Source organism: Acinonyx jubatus, chromosome D4 (genome assembly GCF_027475565.1).
Source record: "Acinonyx jubatus isolate Ajub_Pintada_27869175 chromosome D4, VMU_Ajub_asm_v1.0, whole genome shotgun sequence".
NCBI classification, from domain to species: Eukaryota; Metazoa; Chordata; class Mammalia; order Carnivora; family Felidae; genus Acinonyx; species Acinonyx jubatus.
In genome coordinates this window covers 10,733,664-10,747,867 of record NC_069391.1, presented here as the reverse complement: position 1 = coordinate 10,747,867, position 14,204 = coordinate 10,733,664, and the positions used below count along the sequence as shown (strand labels likewise).

The following is a 14,204-nucleotide window of genomic DNA, read 5'->3' as shown; positions in this document are numbered from 1 at the left end:
CCTGAAACACCACTCTTCAATAACAAACTCCTCCTTGCCTTTTAAGACCCAATTCAAATGTTACCTTCTTTGTGAACCCTCTATCACTACCTAGACAGAATTTTAGGTCCTTCTTCTGTCCACTTACAATTCTATGGATTCTGAGATAGGCAGAATAACACAGTGGTTAAGAGTATGAATTCTAGAGTCAGACCACCTTTGTTCCAACACAGTTCTGCTACTTTCTAAAAGTTGTACAATCTTAGGCAAGTCATTTACCTATTTTAACTTAAATTCCTTTATCTATGTGGTGGAGAGAATAATATCTGTCTCGTGGGGTTATTGTGAGGATTAAATTAGTTAATACATTATCACATGTTTAGAAAAGGGTTTAGCACATAGCAATAATTATGGAAGGCTGACAATGATATCTTCATAATCATTATTATTTTTATAGCATTTATGGTAATGTATCATAAGAATACCCTCTATTAGACCTAAGGCTATGATTAGAACCTAGAAAAAAGTGCTCAAAAAATGCACGTTGGATAAACAAATGTTCACTTAGTAAGTACTGTCCATAAAACTCCACATGGATTTTCTTAGTAAGAAAGACATTCCCAACCCTACTAAATAAATGAGAAGAAACTCTAGCTCAGACAAGTGAACTGACTTGCCCAAGATCACACTGTGTGCCCACGTCTGGGGAGGAGTTTGAGGAAGAGGCCAAAGTATCCAAGTATTCAGTCCCTGGCTCTAGCTATCATACCACACAGGGAGTGAGTAAACACATCTTCTATACAGTGTTTAACCCAGAGTTGAAGCTTAACTGGCTAAACTTAGCATGGGATGAGAGTGAGTAGTAAGGAGGAAAGGCCAGATACATTTTTATTTTTTGTTTCTATAGAAAGCCTGGGAGGAAATTTTCTCTGAAATCTGAGTCAAACCTGCATAACTCTTTGTTCCAGCAGCCTGTGAGGAAACCTTGAGCTGCTCTGATCATAAATACAGGAGGCATTTAGAACTGGAAGCCAGCCAGCATACAGGACTTGGAGGGAAAACAAGAAACATTTAACTGGTACACAAGTTGAGTGACTGGCCTTAAATAACTTGGATTGTGTACTGAGTTGGAGGTACGGTAGTCTTTATTCAAGCACATGTAGCAAAACAAATCTTTTCACTTAGGGATCTTTAGAACACTGAAATCACACATTGTATAAGACACGTGAAGGGGCGCCTGGATGGCTTACTCAGTTAAGCATCCGACTTCAGCTCAGGTCATGATCTCATCATGGTCTGTGGGTTCAAGCCCCACACCAGGCTTTGTGCTGACAGCTCAGAGCCTAGCGCCTGCTTCGGGTTCTGTGTCTCTCTCTCTCTATCTGCCCCTCCCCTACTTGTGCTCTGTCTCTGTCTCTCTCTCTCAAAAATAAATAAACATTAAAAAAAAAAAAAAAAAAGATGTGAAGACAAAAGGTGCCATCAAACTGTAAGACATTTAGTGACACCCTGACTGAAGCAGGCTCAGTGATGGCAGTGAGAGGAAGACCAGAGCTTAGAGGGCATGGAAGTACTTGAGCGAGGTGAAAACAACCAGTCAGTAAGACTGGTTCCAGCTGGGAGACAAAGGTGTACTGTACCTGTCTCTTCCTATGGGTCCCATAGTACACTAGGCCATCAGTGATGCATTAAGGGGATGGAACACACCAGCAGTGCTTACGTCTAGGTTCAGACCTCATCTGTCATTTTCTACTTGGATGCTCACTGTTGGGCAAGTCACTCAAGTTTTCTGAGCCTTAGTTCCCTCACTTGTAAAATGAAGATAACACCACCTCCTTCACAGTTCAGGATTCCCTCACAGGGTGCAAAACTGAGCCAGACAGACTTGGGAGGTTGATCTAAGATAAAGTTATGAGGTGCAAGTGCACAACAGTTGCTCAATTCTATCCCTTGTAATTAAGCACTTGGAGATCACAGCTTTCTCTTCCTAACAGATCATCTAAAAAAGTAAAAGACAAAAGAGGAAATTATATGCCTAGTAGCAAAATGTCAAATGTAACGAGAGATGAAATAGGAATGTTTCTCTGAGCATCAGCTACCTCAATTCTAGAGAGAACATAGGGTCTAGAGACATAAGCGACTGAAAAGCCCTGGCATGGTGGGAGAAGAGTACTCAAAAGTCATTGGGTAATACTGAGGAAGGTTCTTCATTGAGGAAATTCTTAAGAATTCTTCCCGGGGCGCCTGGGTGGCTCAGTCGGTTAAGCGTCCAACTCTTGATTCCTGCTCAGGTCATGATCTCACGGTTTAGAAGATCAAGCCCCATGTCTGGCTCTGTGCTGACAGCACGGAGCCTGTTTCGGATTCTCTCTCTCTCTTTCTGCCCCACCTCTGCTTGTGCTCTCACTCTCTCTCAAAATAAATAAACATTCAAAAAAAAAAAAAAAAAGAATTATTCCCAGTGGATAAACTTTCTGCTGCATCTAAATACAAAAAGAATGACTACAAATAAAGGCCACACATGAAAAGCCCACAGCTAATTATCATTACTCAATAATGAAAAACTAAGAGCTTTTTTCCTAAGATCAGGATTACAGCAAAAATGCCCACTTTTGCCATTTCTCCTTACACGGTATTAGAAGTCCTAGCCGTTGCAATTAGGCATGTAAAAGAAATTTTTAAAAAATCTAAACCAGAAAGAAGTAAATTACCTCTGTTTATAGATGACATGATCTTGTAAATACAAAACTCTAAAGATTCCACACAGAAAACTTAGAATTAATAAAAGAATTCAGCAGGAGCACCTGGATGGCTCAGTCAGTTAAGTATCTGACTTTGGTTCAGGTCATGATCTCACGGTTTATAAGTTCGAGCCCAGCACTGGGCTTTGTACTGACAGTGCAGAGCCTGCCTGGGATTCTCTCTGTCTCTCTTTCTCTCTCTCTCTCTCTCTGCCCCTTCCCCACTTGTTCTGTCTCTCTCTCAAAATAAACAAACTTAAAAAAAAAAAAAGGAATTCAGCAACGTTTCAGGATAAAAAAAAAATCAATATACAAAAATCAGTTGCATTTTTATATACTAACAATAAATCTGAAAAGGAAATTAAGAAAACAATCTCAGTTACAATAGTATCAAAAAGAACAAGATATTTAGGAATAAACATAATTAAAGGGATGAAAGACTTGTATACCGCTGAAAGAAATTAAAGATATAAATAAATGGAAAGACGGCCTGTGTTCACAGATTAAAAAACAATATTGTTAAAATGTCCATAGGATCCAAGGTGATCTATAGATTCAGTATAATCCTTATCAAAATTCCAATGGCATTTTTTGCAGAAATAGAAAAAAAAAGTCCCAAATTCATATGGTAACACAAAGAACCACAAATTGCCAAAACAACCTGACAAAAACCAACAAAGCTAGAGGCCTTTACACTTCCTGTTTGTTTTTTTTTTTTAATTTTTTTTTTTCAACGTTTATTTATTTTTGGGACAGAGAGAGACAGAGCATGAACGGGCGAGGAGCAGAGAGAGAAGGAGACACAGAATCGGAAACAGGCTCCAGGCTCTGAGCCATCAGCCCAGAGCCTAACGCGGGGCTCGAACTCACGGACCGCGAGATCGTGACCTGCCTGAAGTCGGACGCTTAACCGACTGCGCCACCCAGGCGCCCCTACACTTCCTGTTTTCAAAACATATTACAAAGCTACAGCAACCAAAACAGTATGGCATGGTACTGGCATAAGGACAGGACTATAGACCAATGGAACAGAACAGAGAGCCCCCAAATAAGCCCACATATGTAGAGTCAAAAGATCTTTGACAAAGCTGCCAAGGCTACACAACAATAGTCTCTTCAACAAGTGGTATAAGGAAACTAGATATTCATATGCAAAAGGATGAAAGTAGATTCTGATCTTTTATACTACATACAAAAATCAACTTAAAATGGATTAGAGACTTAAATGTAAGACCTGAAACTGTAAAACTCTTAAAAGAAAACAGAGAAAAGGCTTCTTGTCATGTTGAGCTCTGCACTGAGCATGGAGCCTGCTTAGGATATTCTCTCTTTCTCCCTTTCTTTCTCTTTTTCTTTCTCTTTCTCTTTCTCTCTCTCTCTCTCTCTCTCCCTCTCCCTCCCTCCCTCTCCCTCTGTCCCTCCCCTGCTTATGTTCACATGCACTCTCTCTCTCTCTCCAAAAAAAAATGGGGGGGGGGGGCAGCAAAAGATTTGAATAGACAAAAACAGACCCAAAAAATCTTCTCCAAAGACATATAAACAGCATAGCCAACAAATACATGAAAAGATGCTCAATGTCACCAATCAGACAAGTGCAAATTAAAACCTCACACCTGTCCAGAATGACAGTAACAGAAAATAAAAAGTACTAGAGAAGATGCAGAAAATTGGAACCTTTGTGCACTGCTGGATGGGAATGGAAAATGGTTGTGGCCACTATGGAAGACAGTATGAAGGTTTTTCCAAAAATTAAAAATAAAACCACCATATGAGCCAGTAATCCCACTTCTGGGTATTTATCCAAAAGAACTGAAATCAGGATCTCAAAGAGAGATTTGCACTTCCATGTTCACTGCATTATTCACAAAGGCCAAGAGCTGGAAACAACTTAAATATCCACTGACAGATGAACGAATTAACAAAATATGGTATATATCTACAATGGAATATTATTCAGCCTTAGAAATCCTATCATATGCTACAATACACTAAGTGAAATAAGGAAGTCACAGAAAAACAAATACTGCATGATTCCATGAGGTATCAAAAGTAGCCACACTCCTAGAAAGGCAAAAGTAGAATGGTGGTTGCCAGGGAATGGGGAGAGGGGGAAATAAGGAGTTGCTGCTCAGTGAGTATAAAGTTTCAGTTATAAGATGAAAAGGCTCTCTATATAGATGAAAATGTGCATATAGTAAACAATACTGTACTGTATACTTAATTTGTTAATTTCATGTTATGTTTTTTTAACACACACACACAGAATACCTATGTATAGGCCAAAATAAATCAAATTGACTTTCAAGAAACAGATATGATTTGAATAACATGAATATAAATATTGGATTAATAAAAAGACAGAATGAATATAGCATACACCCACACCCCAATTGAGTGCATACACGAACTCATAATGAGTTCATGTGACAGGAAATGCTCCATATATCATCAGCGTATGTCTCAAAATGACTGAATTCCTGTCTTTCTCTCATATTCCCTCATATTCAATTAGATAAATCCTACCAATTTTACCTATTAAATATCTCTTGAATCTATTTTCTCCCCTTCAATCTATACTATCATTGCCCTACCTAAAACCACTATCTATATCTCTTGGCTAGACTTCTGTAAAACCCTCTGAATTGCTTTTTCTCTGCCCCCAGTTTCACTGGCACTTACTCAGCTCCTCACAAACCATTTCTACTATTAGAACGATCTTTCTAAAATGCAAATCTGATTCTCTCTCTCTCCTTAAAAGCTTTTGGTGGTTGCCTCTTGGTCCACACCAATAATCCTTGAGGCATGGTCCTGCCCACTGGTGTCCTGAGGGATTTGCATATTGGGTCATACACAGATCCAATTTTCTTCCTTCATAAAGTTGTTCTTCTGCTGGCAAGTAAGAAAAAGTGGTGTAGGCTTGTCCTACAAAGGCTTTACCTAAGGAACTATAATCAAAGAGAGTTCAAGGCTACTCTCTAGAGAACAGATTCCAAACTCAAGGAATTTGCCTTATCTTCTGCCACTCCATTACATGTGCCCAGTGCTCCAGCCTGACTGAATAAACTCCCTGTGATTCCTTAAAGATTCATCTTGTGGTCTTTTTACATTCTGTTCTGTCTAGCAGTATTACAAGATATTTGGCTCCCCATTCCTTCCCAACATAACTAATTCCTCCTTTTCCTTCAAAACTCAGTTGAAACTTTCCCTTCTCTAGGAAGCCTTCCCTAAATGTCTTTAGTCCCCAACAATGGCTCCAATCCAAACAGAAAAGAAGTCCCTCTTTTCTGTACTCCCTAGGTATCCCCTGTTACTACTCACTGTACTCTGAATGTCTGTTTACACATCTGTCTCTTCCACTAGACTGAGTTCACAGTACAGAGGACCTGTACAAACTAAGTACTTAATAATATTTGTGAGATTAAATGGGTATTATCATTCCTACTCTACAAACAAGGCAAAGTAATCTTACTGATTTCTGCCAGACTGTTTTAATGACATAAAAAAATTCTCTGGATGGTTTAAAACCAGAATTGAGTTGACTTCCTGTGAAATCCTTGGGAAGGGTTGAGGGAATCACAAAAAGAGCTTTAAATAATTATCTTACATATTTAAGATTTTCAAAGTACTTTCATACCAGGCTCTAAAAGCAGTTTTACAGGAATGAAAACAAGATGGCTCCCCCAGCAGGAGATGAGAGGATCAAGGATAAGTAGCTATGGGAACATGTGGAGCCCTGGGTTTCCAGGATGGATAACAAAGAGTGAGGCCTAGAACTCACCTGGACCGGCCCAATGCTCTTATTCCGGCCTCCGGGCATGCCATCTTCTCTGATTGCTGGAAGGAAACATAAGCCAAGACAGTCAAAGCATACCCACACAAGTCTAGGCACTTTAAAAAGAGAACTTATGTAGCCCAAAGCACAAAGTAATAATTGGTGAAATCAAGATTAAAAAACAGGTCTTTCTAGACCGAAAGTATATATACTCTTTTCATTATTCTAGGCTACCTCATAGGCAACAGATACTTTTGGACCCCCAAGGCAATGGACACACACTGTACACAATGCATACGTTTAATATTTCAACAAAGATGACAGCCTTATTAATAGTCCCCCAGTTACAAATATCCCACCAGGATGATGCATCTGAAGGCTTCAGTAAATTTAAAGAGAGGGATAGAAAAAATATTTCTATTTAAAAAAATTATTTATTTATTTTGAAAGAGAGAGAGAGAGAAGCAGAGAAAGGGGGAGAGAGAATCTCAAGTAGGCTCTGCTCTGTCAGTGCAGAGCCCAATGCAGGGCTCGACGATCCCACAAACCATGAGATCCTGATCTGAGCTGAAATCAAAGAGTGAGATGCTTAAACTAACTAAGCCACTCAGGCACCCTGAGAACATTTCCATTTTTAGATATTTTGTTTTATTTTCAGGCTAAGTTGCAGTCTAATGTGTAGGATGAGAAAAGGTTCTTTGTTTTTTGTTTTTTTTTAATTAATCAAAATTTTGATCTGATTGGTTTCTCCCTATAAAAGCAGCCAGTAGAGTTCCCATTGCAATTGTTTCTTATTCAGGTGATTCCACAAAAGGAAGAAGTTATTTAGCAATAAAAAGCACCCTTTAAATAGTACCAGTGTTATTAGGCATAATAGCTACTAATACTATTGCCATTACTGTTTATGGAGCACTTAATATGGGGGCACAGAAGAGAAACTTCTGATCTACAATTATAGAAACACTATGGTATCTGGCAAAACTTTCTGGCAAAGATGACTTCTGAACTGAGTCTTAAAGGATGAATAGGATTTACGCAAGCAGTAAAAGGGTGAGTGAACAGTACACAGAAAAGCTTCAAGTTGAAAGTAAGTATGGAGTATTCTTTCTGGTAATTTCCAAGTGGTTCATCCTGGCTAAAGCTTGTGTTTGAGTGTGCATGTGAGTAGAGTAGTAAGAGATGAAGTTGGAGGTTGGAGAGGCCAAGTGGGGCCCAATCACCGATAGCCTTTAACGGCAGGGTAGGAATATGGACTTTAGCAGAGGAAGCCAAGGATGAGATGGAATGCAGAGGATGGATGTGGTCAGGTCGGCATTTTCAAAAAATCTTTACAATGGCCACTGTGAAGGTTGGCTTGGAGGAGGCCATGTTAACAACAGAAGATAAGCTAACAGCATCATGTGTGAGTAAGCTTTGCTCTGTGTGTGTGTGTGTGTGTGTGTCTGTGTGTCTGTGTGTGTGTATAAAATAATATACCTGCTTTCAAAAAAAATAATATTAAGAATCTAGAAAGTCCTTGGGGCAGGATTGAGGGTTCCAAGCCCAACACTCAGTTCATTTTCCTTAAAGCAGATATCATTCTCGGTATCCTTAAAAAATTACACAGTTCAGAATTAGACAAACTTGGGTCTAAATCCTGTTTTTGCCTGGTCTATGTAATTACACACAAGTTTCTTCACCTCTCTGAACCTCAGTCTACTAAAGAATACAGGGGTTACTGGAACCAATCATACTGGGTATTGTGGGGATTACATATAAAATAACATAACTAAAATATCAAGCATAAGGCCTGGCACATAAAGTAGGTACTTAGTAACTAATCCTTCCCTCTATCCAGCCTCTTTTCTACAAACACAGGAGCTAAAACACCAAGGTTCCATTCTCAGCTTTGCTGGAGCCTTAACATCTTCATCAGGAAAATGGAGGCAACATAGTCTGCTTTACAAGGCTGCTGTGAATTTGGAGTGGGAAACATACGCAGCCTGTATTAGAGCCAGATGCATACTAGTTTTTGTCTGGGAGCAATCTTTCAACCTAATTTCAAGTTCTAAAATTCCTTAAAATTCCTTTTCTGCTGTTCCAGGGTCAGTGACAGTGTTCACACACTTCTATTTCCAATACTGAGTTCTCCATGTCTTTGCTTCAGCTCACATAATAAAGATCATTGGCAGATCCAGTACCAAACACATTTTAGTTGTCTTGTAGGTGAGGAAGGAACTCAATATGTTTTTCTTTTCGTTTAGAGGGCCACAAATCTTAAAGATTTACATCTCACCAATATTTTGTTCTGATACTTAAAAGCTTATGTTGTCCCTCAACCCCACCTGGACTAAGGAAACTCACACATGATGGACATCTACTGTGTTTTAGGTACTATCCTGGGTAAAACAACCCATGAGGAAAGTACTAGTATTGCTCCCACTGAACAGATGAATCTAAGGTTCAGAAAAATGAAGTATTTTGCTTATGGCAACAGAAACTAGACAGCAGAAGAATTAAGGTTGGCACCCAAACTATTAGACTAAGCCCAAATTTCTTTCCACAACTAGTTTTTCCCATTGTACCTGCATACCACTGGGAGAAACAAAATTTTAGGTGGTGCATAGATAAACTCTCAATTATACATGTATCCTAATAGGCACTAAAAAAATACTGATTTTCCATTCACTGAGATGATAAAAATTCCCTTGGAAAATTAACTTTGATTTTAAAAAATTTTTTGATTTGGGGCACTGGGGTGGCTCAGTCAGTTAAGTGTCCAACTCTTGATTTCAGCTCAGGTCATGATCTCATGATTTGTGAGATCGAGCCCCGTATCAGGCTCTGCACTGACATCACAGAGACTGCTTGGGATCCTATCTCTCCCTCTTTCTCTCTGCCCCTCCCCTGTTCATGCTGACTCGCTCTCTTGCTCTCTCAAAATAATATATAAAAAATACAAATAAAAAAATTTGATTTAAAGAAGAATATAAACATTAATACTGGTTTGATCAAAGATGGTAAAATTCGTCAAGATGGCATGAAACTACCTGAAGTGTGTGAAATAATAGGATGCGTCACAGTGCCTCTTTTAAAACAAGAACTTGGATCATATTTTAAAGCTTCTAATGTACCCACATATATGGTATCACATTTGATCCTCACAACAACCTTGGAAGGTGCCCATTATTACTATCTTAGTAGTTTGAAAAAAAATTTTTTTTAATGTTTATTTTTGAGACAGAGAGAGAGTGGGAGAGGGGCAGAGAGAGAGGAAGACACAGAATCTGAAGCAGGCTCCAGGCTCTGAGCTGTCAGCACAGAGCCTGAAGCGGGGCTCGAACCCACGAACCGTGAGATCATGACCTGAGCCGAAGTTGGACACTTAACCAACTGAGCCACCCAGGCGCCCCAATCCTACGTAGTTTAGAGATGAAAACACCTGAAGCTCACAGAGGAAAAGGGACTTGTTCAAGGCTACTCAGGGAAGAACTGACAGAGCTGAGACTTCAGTTTAGGTCTTCTGATTCTAAAGCTGTGCTTGCTCCTTGATGTTACACTGAGCTAAGAGCAAGTTTCTCAACAGGGCTGAGAATCTTTCTTGTGGTGAACTGATACTGATTTAAAAAAATAAAAACAAAGGGCTTCCAGATATAAGATAATAGGAATGGATTTTGCTCCACTTCTTGTCCCAAGCCCAAGAATGGCAGCAGCTATTGTTCTCCTACCTCTGCTCAAAAGAAGCACAAAGCCTTTTTCTGTTCTGGAACTCACATACTTACCATTCTTCACTTAGGCCTGGGCAGCCAACCCAAACCCAGAAGCAGAAAGGCGAGTAAGACACAAAGTTAACTACATCAAAACCCACTGGTGGCTCCCTTTGGTCTATGAGCTAAATCCCAGCTTGCCAGCTTGGCATTTAAGGCACTCCTATGATCTGGTTCCTCTGGGGTTCCCCATCTTCATCTCTTGTCACAAAATTTACACCGTAACTACAGAGAACTATTTGTTAGTCCTTGAACATACCATGCTGCTTTACACAGCTTTCCCTCTTTACATATTGTTGCCTCTACTCAGAAAATAACTTTCTGGTGGGAAAATCTAGCAGCATCACCTTACCCAAGTGACACCACCTCAACCAAGTGATTCAGGTTAACATGACCAATACGAAAAGGACACATCATCGCTTTTGTGGCATTCTTGCCAAAAATGCATGACCTGAACATAATCGTGAGGAAACTGATAAACCCAAGTTGAGGAATATTCTACTTGTTTTCTTCAAAATTGGCAATGTTATTCAAGACAAAATAAGACTGAGGAACCCTTTCAGATTAAAGGAGACTGAAGAGGGTGCGTGGGTGGCTCAGTCAGTTAAGCATCTGACTTCGGCTCAGGTCATGATCTTGCAGTCCATGAGTTCAAGCCCTGTATTGGGCTCGGTGTCGACAGCTCAGAGCCTGGAGCCTGCTTCGGATTCTGTGTTTCTCTCTCTCTCTGCCCCTCCCCCCCCCACTCTCTCAAAAATAAATAAACATTAAAAAAATAAATAAGTAAAGGAGACTGAAGAGACATAAAAGCTAAATGTAATACACGATCCTGGATTGGCTCCTATATTACAAAAAACGCCTTGCTATAAGGGACACTGAAATAAGTGGTGAAATTTGAATAAGATTTGCTAATCAGATAATAGTATTATGCCATATTAAAATTTTTTATTATTCTTTTAAAATTATTATTTTTAGAGAGAGAGCGTGAGTGAGTTCAGAGGCAGAGAAACAATCTTAAGTAGGCTCCATGCTCAGCAAGGAGCCCTACATGGGGCTTAATCCCACGACCCTGGGATCATGACCTGAGCCAAAATTAAGAGTTGGATGCTCAACCGACTGAGCCACCCAGACGTCCTTCCTGGTTTTGATAACAGTACTGTGGTCATGTTAGAAACAAAGAAGAATGATGTCTGTAACTTCCTCCCAAAGAGTTAAGAAAATACATACAAACACACACACTTTCTCTCTCTCCCTCTCCTCTGCTCCCTCTTCCTCTCCCAGCCTCCTTCCTTCCTTTCTTTCTCTTTCTCTCTTCCCCTTCCCTTCCCTCTCTCTTTCTCCTTCTTGAAGAGAAGGAAGAGGGGAGTGGTTTTTAAAAAGCTCTTAAGGGGCTCCTGGCTGGCTCAGTCAGTGGAGCATGCAACTCTTGATCCTGGGGTTGCAAGTTCAAATCCCATGTTATGTGTGATTACTTAAAAATAAAATCATAAATAAATAAAATCATAAACAAAGAATAGCTGTTTAATTTTATAAGGAGCTTGAACTTCTATGCCTTCAAGATTCTGCTCAATTATTCTTTCCTTGAGATTTCTCAGCGCTCCATTTTTATCCCGATAAAGCAGTATGGCAATGCCACAGGATTATTCTCACAATGCCATTCTACCCACATCACCTTCTCCAAGTTTTCCTTAACCTTTTTACTTTTTAACCAGTTAACTAATAAGTTATGAGACAACAAAGTTAAGGAATTCTAAATTTTCTCACATAATTTTTTTTCATGATTCTTAACTGACATAAATTTTCTCGTAAGGCTCAGTGTAACTTCCTCTTTCCTCCGATGAGACTAACAATATTTCCCCCATCCTGTTTTGTGTCCTGGTCCCCCTACCAGAGTAAATCCACCAAACCAGAAAGCATCTTACCTAACTGGGAAATCTGCTGAAGGACACAAGGAAAGCGGCACTTGGCCATGGCCCTTAAGGGGCACACTGTCTAAATGGTGGGAACAGAGAAGTTAAGAGACAAAGATAGCACAAGATGATCGGGGCTACGGCAGAGGGCAAAAGGGACTGTGGAAGTCAAGAAGGGTCATCTTTCCGGTGAGAGGTGGTATCAGAGAGAGCTGCTTAGAGGATGTTACAAACAAAAGCTTAGCCTCCAAAGAAAAGTATATATAACCAGGTGAGGAGATGGGGATAAACCATTCTAGGGACAATGAAACTACATGTGCGAAGTCCTCCAAACATGAACCATCATTGAGTTTTTGGAGAACTAGGATGGAATGCGAACTGTGTGGGGAGCAGCAGAGGGAGAAGGGAAGGGAGGAAGTGGCTGATGCTAGAGTCAGAGGGGCTTTGAAAATCACTCTGAAAAGCCAGAATTTATCCTGAAGGCTGCAAGATGGGTGAGGAGGTAATGGGCTGGGTAGTGAAGAGGGACAGATGGGGCCCAGCCTCCACTCACTATCCTTATTTAAATTTCCCTCACTGCTTTGCTAATTAATTTCCTGACCAGTCAAATTCCATATATGAAGAGATATCTATGTTTAGAGACAGGGGACAAGAGAGGGCTGGCACATACTTGGCGGTTGAGTGTTTTTGAACACTTAAGTTTTCAAATTTTGAAGTAAGTTTAGACTTACAAAAGAGTTGCAAAAAAACTAGTACATAGAAACCCCATATACTCTATACCCAGCTTCCCTGTCTGTTAACATCTTACAAACCACAGACTATTCATCAAAACTAAGAAATTAACTTTGGCATAGTATGATTGACCAAAACATAAACTTTATTCAGATTTCCCCACTGATGTTCCCTTCTGTTCCAGAATCCAATCTAGGATCCCATACTGCATACAGTTGTCATGTCTCCGTAGTTTCCTCCAATCATTCTTAGTCTTGCCTTGTCTTTTGTGACAATGATACTTTGGAGAGTATTCTGTATGTCAGGTATTTTGAAGAATGTCTTTCAATTTGGGTTGCCCTGTTTTCCCATAAGTAGATTGGGAATGATCCATCCCTGGGTGTATATATGTGTATCTGTGCCCCTACTGTAGAATATCAGGGGGGTATATGTGTAAATATACTGGTGATACTGACCTTGCTTGGCTAAAATGGTATCTGTCAGAATTCTCTACTGAAACTTATTACTTTCCCCTTTGTAATTACTAAATATTCTGGGGCTATGCAAATACTCTGTTTCTATTTAAAACTATGCTCTCTATTTTAGCATCCATAAATGGATCCTGCCTGCAGCAATGATTACTGTTGTGTTTAAAAAAAATTTTTTTTAATGTTTGTTTATTTCTGAGACAGAGCATGAGTGGGGGAGGGGCAGAGAGAGAGGGAGACACAGAATCAGAAGCAGGCTCCAGGCTCTGAGCTGCCAGCACAGAGCCTGACATGGGGCTTGAACTCACAGACCGTGAGATCATGACCTGAGCCGAAGTCAGACGGTCAACCCACTGAGCCACCCACGCGCCCCTACTGTTGTGTTTTAATGGTGATCTTCTATTTCCTTCATGCCTTCTACATTTATTAATTAGAATTCTTCTATAAGAAAGAATGGTCACTCCTGTATTCAGTTAGTTTTATCAGTATGAACTCATGGATATTTTATTCTTTGAGTTATAAACTAATGTATAGTTATTTTGTTGCTCAAGCTGTTCTAACTTTGGCTATTGGAAGTGCTTTCAGGTTAGCTTCTGTGACCTTTTGATAATGCTCCCTCCTTGCCCCTTCCTTTTTAAAATATAGCACATTCTGGCGTGCCTGGGTGGCTCAGTTGGTCAAGGATCTGACTTAGGCTCAGGTCATGATCTCACGGTCCGTGAGTTCGAGCCCCACGTTGGGCTCTATGCTGACAGCTCAGAGCCTGGAGCCTGCTTCAGATTCTGTGTCTCCCTCTCTCTCTGCTCCTCCCCTGTTCATGCTCTCTCTCTCTCCCCTTCAGAAATAAAAACATTAAA

The 14,204-nt window shown here is 40.0% G+C and overlaps 1 protein-coding gene across 3 annotated transcripts in view; it reads right to left on the bottom strand.

Annotated features, from left to right (window-relative positions):
- NR6A1 (nuclear receptor subfamily 6 group A member 1) overlaps positions 1-14,204 on the bottom strand; it is a 227,333-nt gene that overhangs the window by 19,289 nt on the left and 193,840 nt on the right. For all 3 annotated transcript variants that reach the window (XM_027035090.2, XM_027035091.2, XM_027035092.2), the window contains one exon: positions 6,499-6,554. In XM_027035090.2, the coding sequence (XP_026890891.1) occupies positions 6,499-6,554 (56 nt within the window). The remainder of the gene's footprint in view (positions 1-6,498; positions 6,555-14,204) is intronic.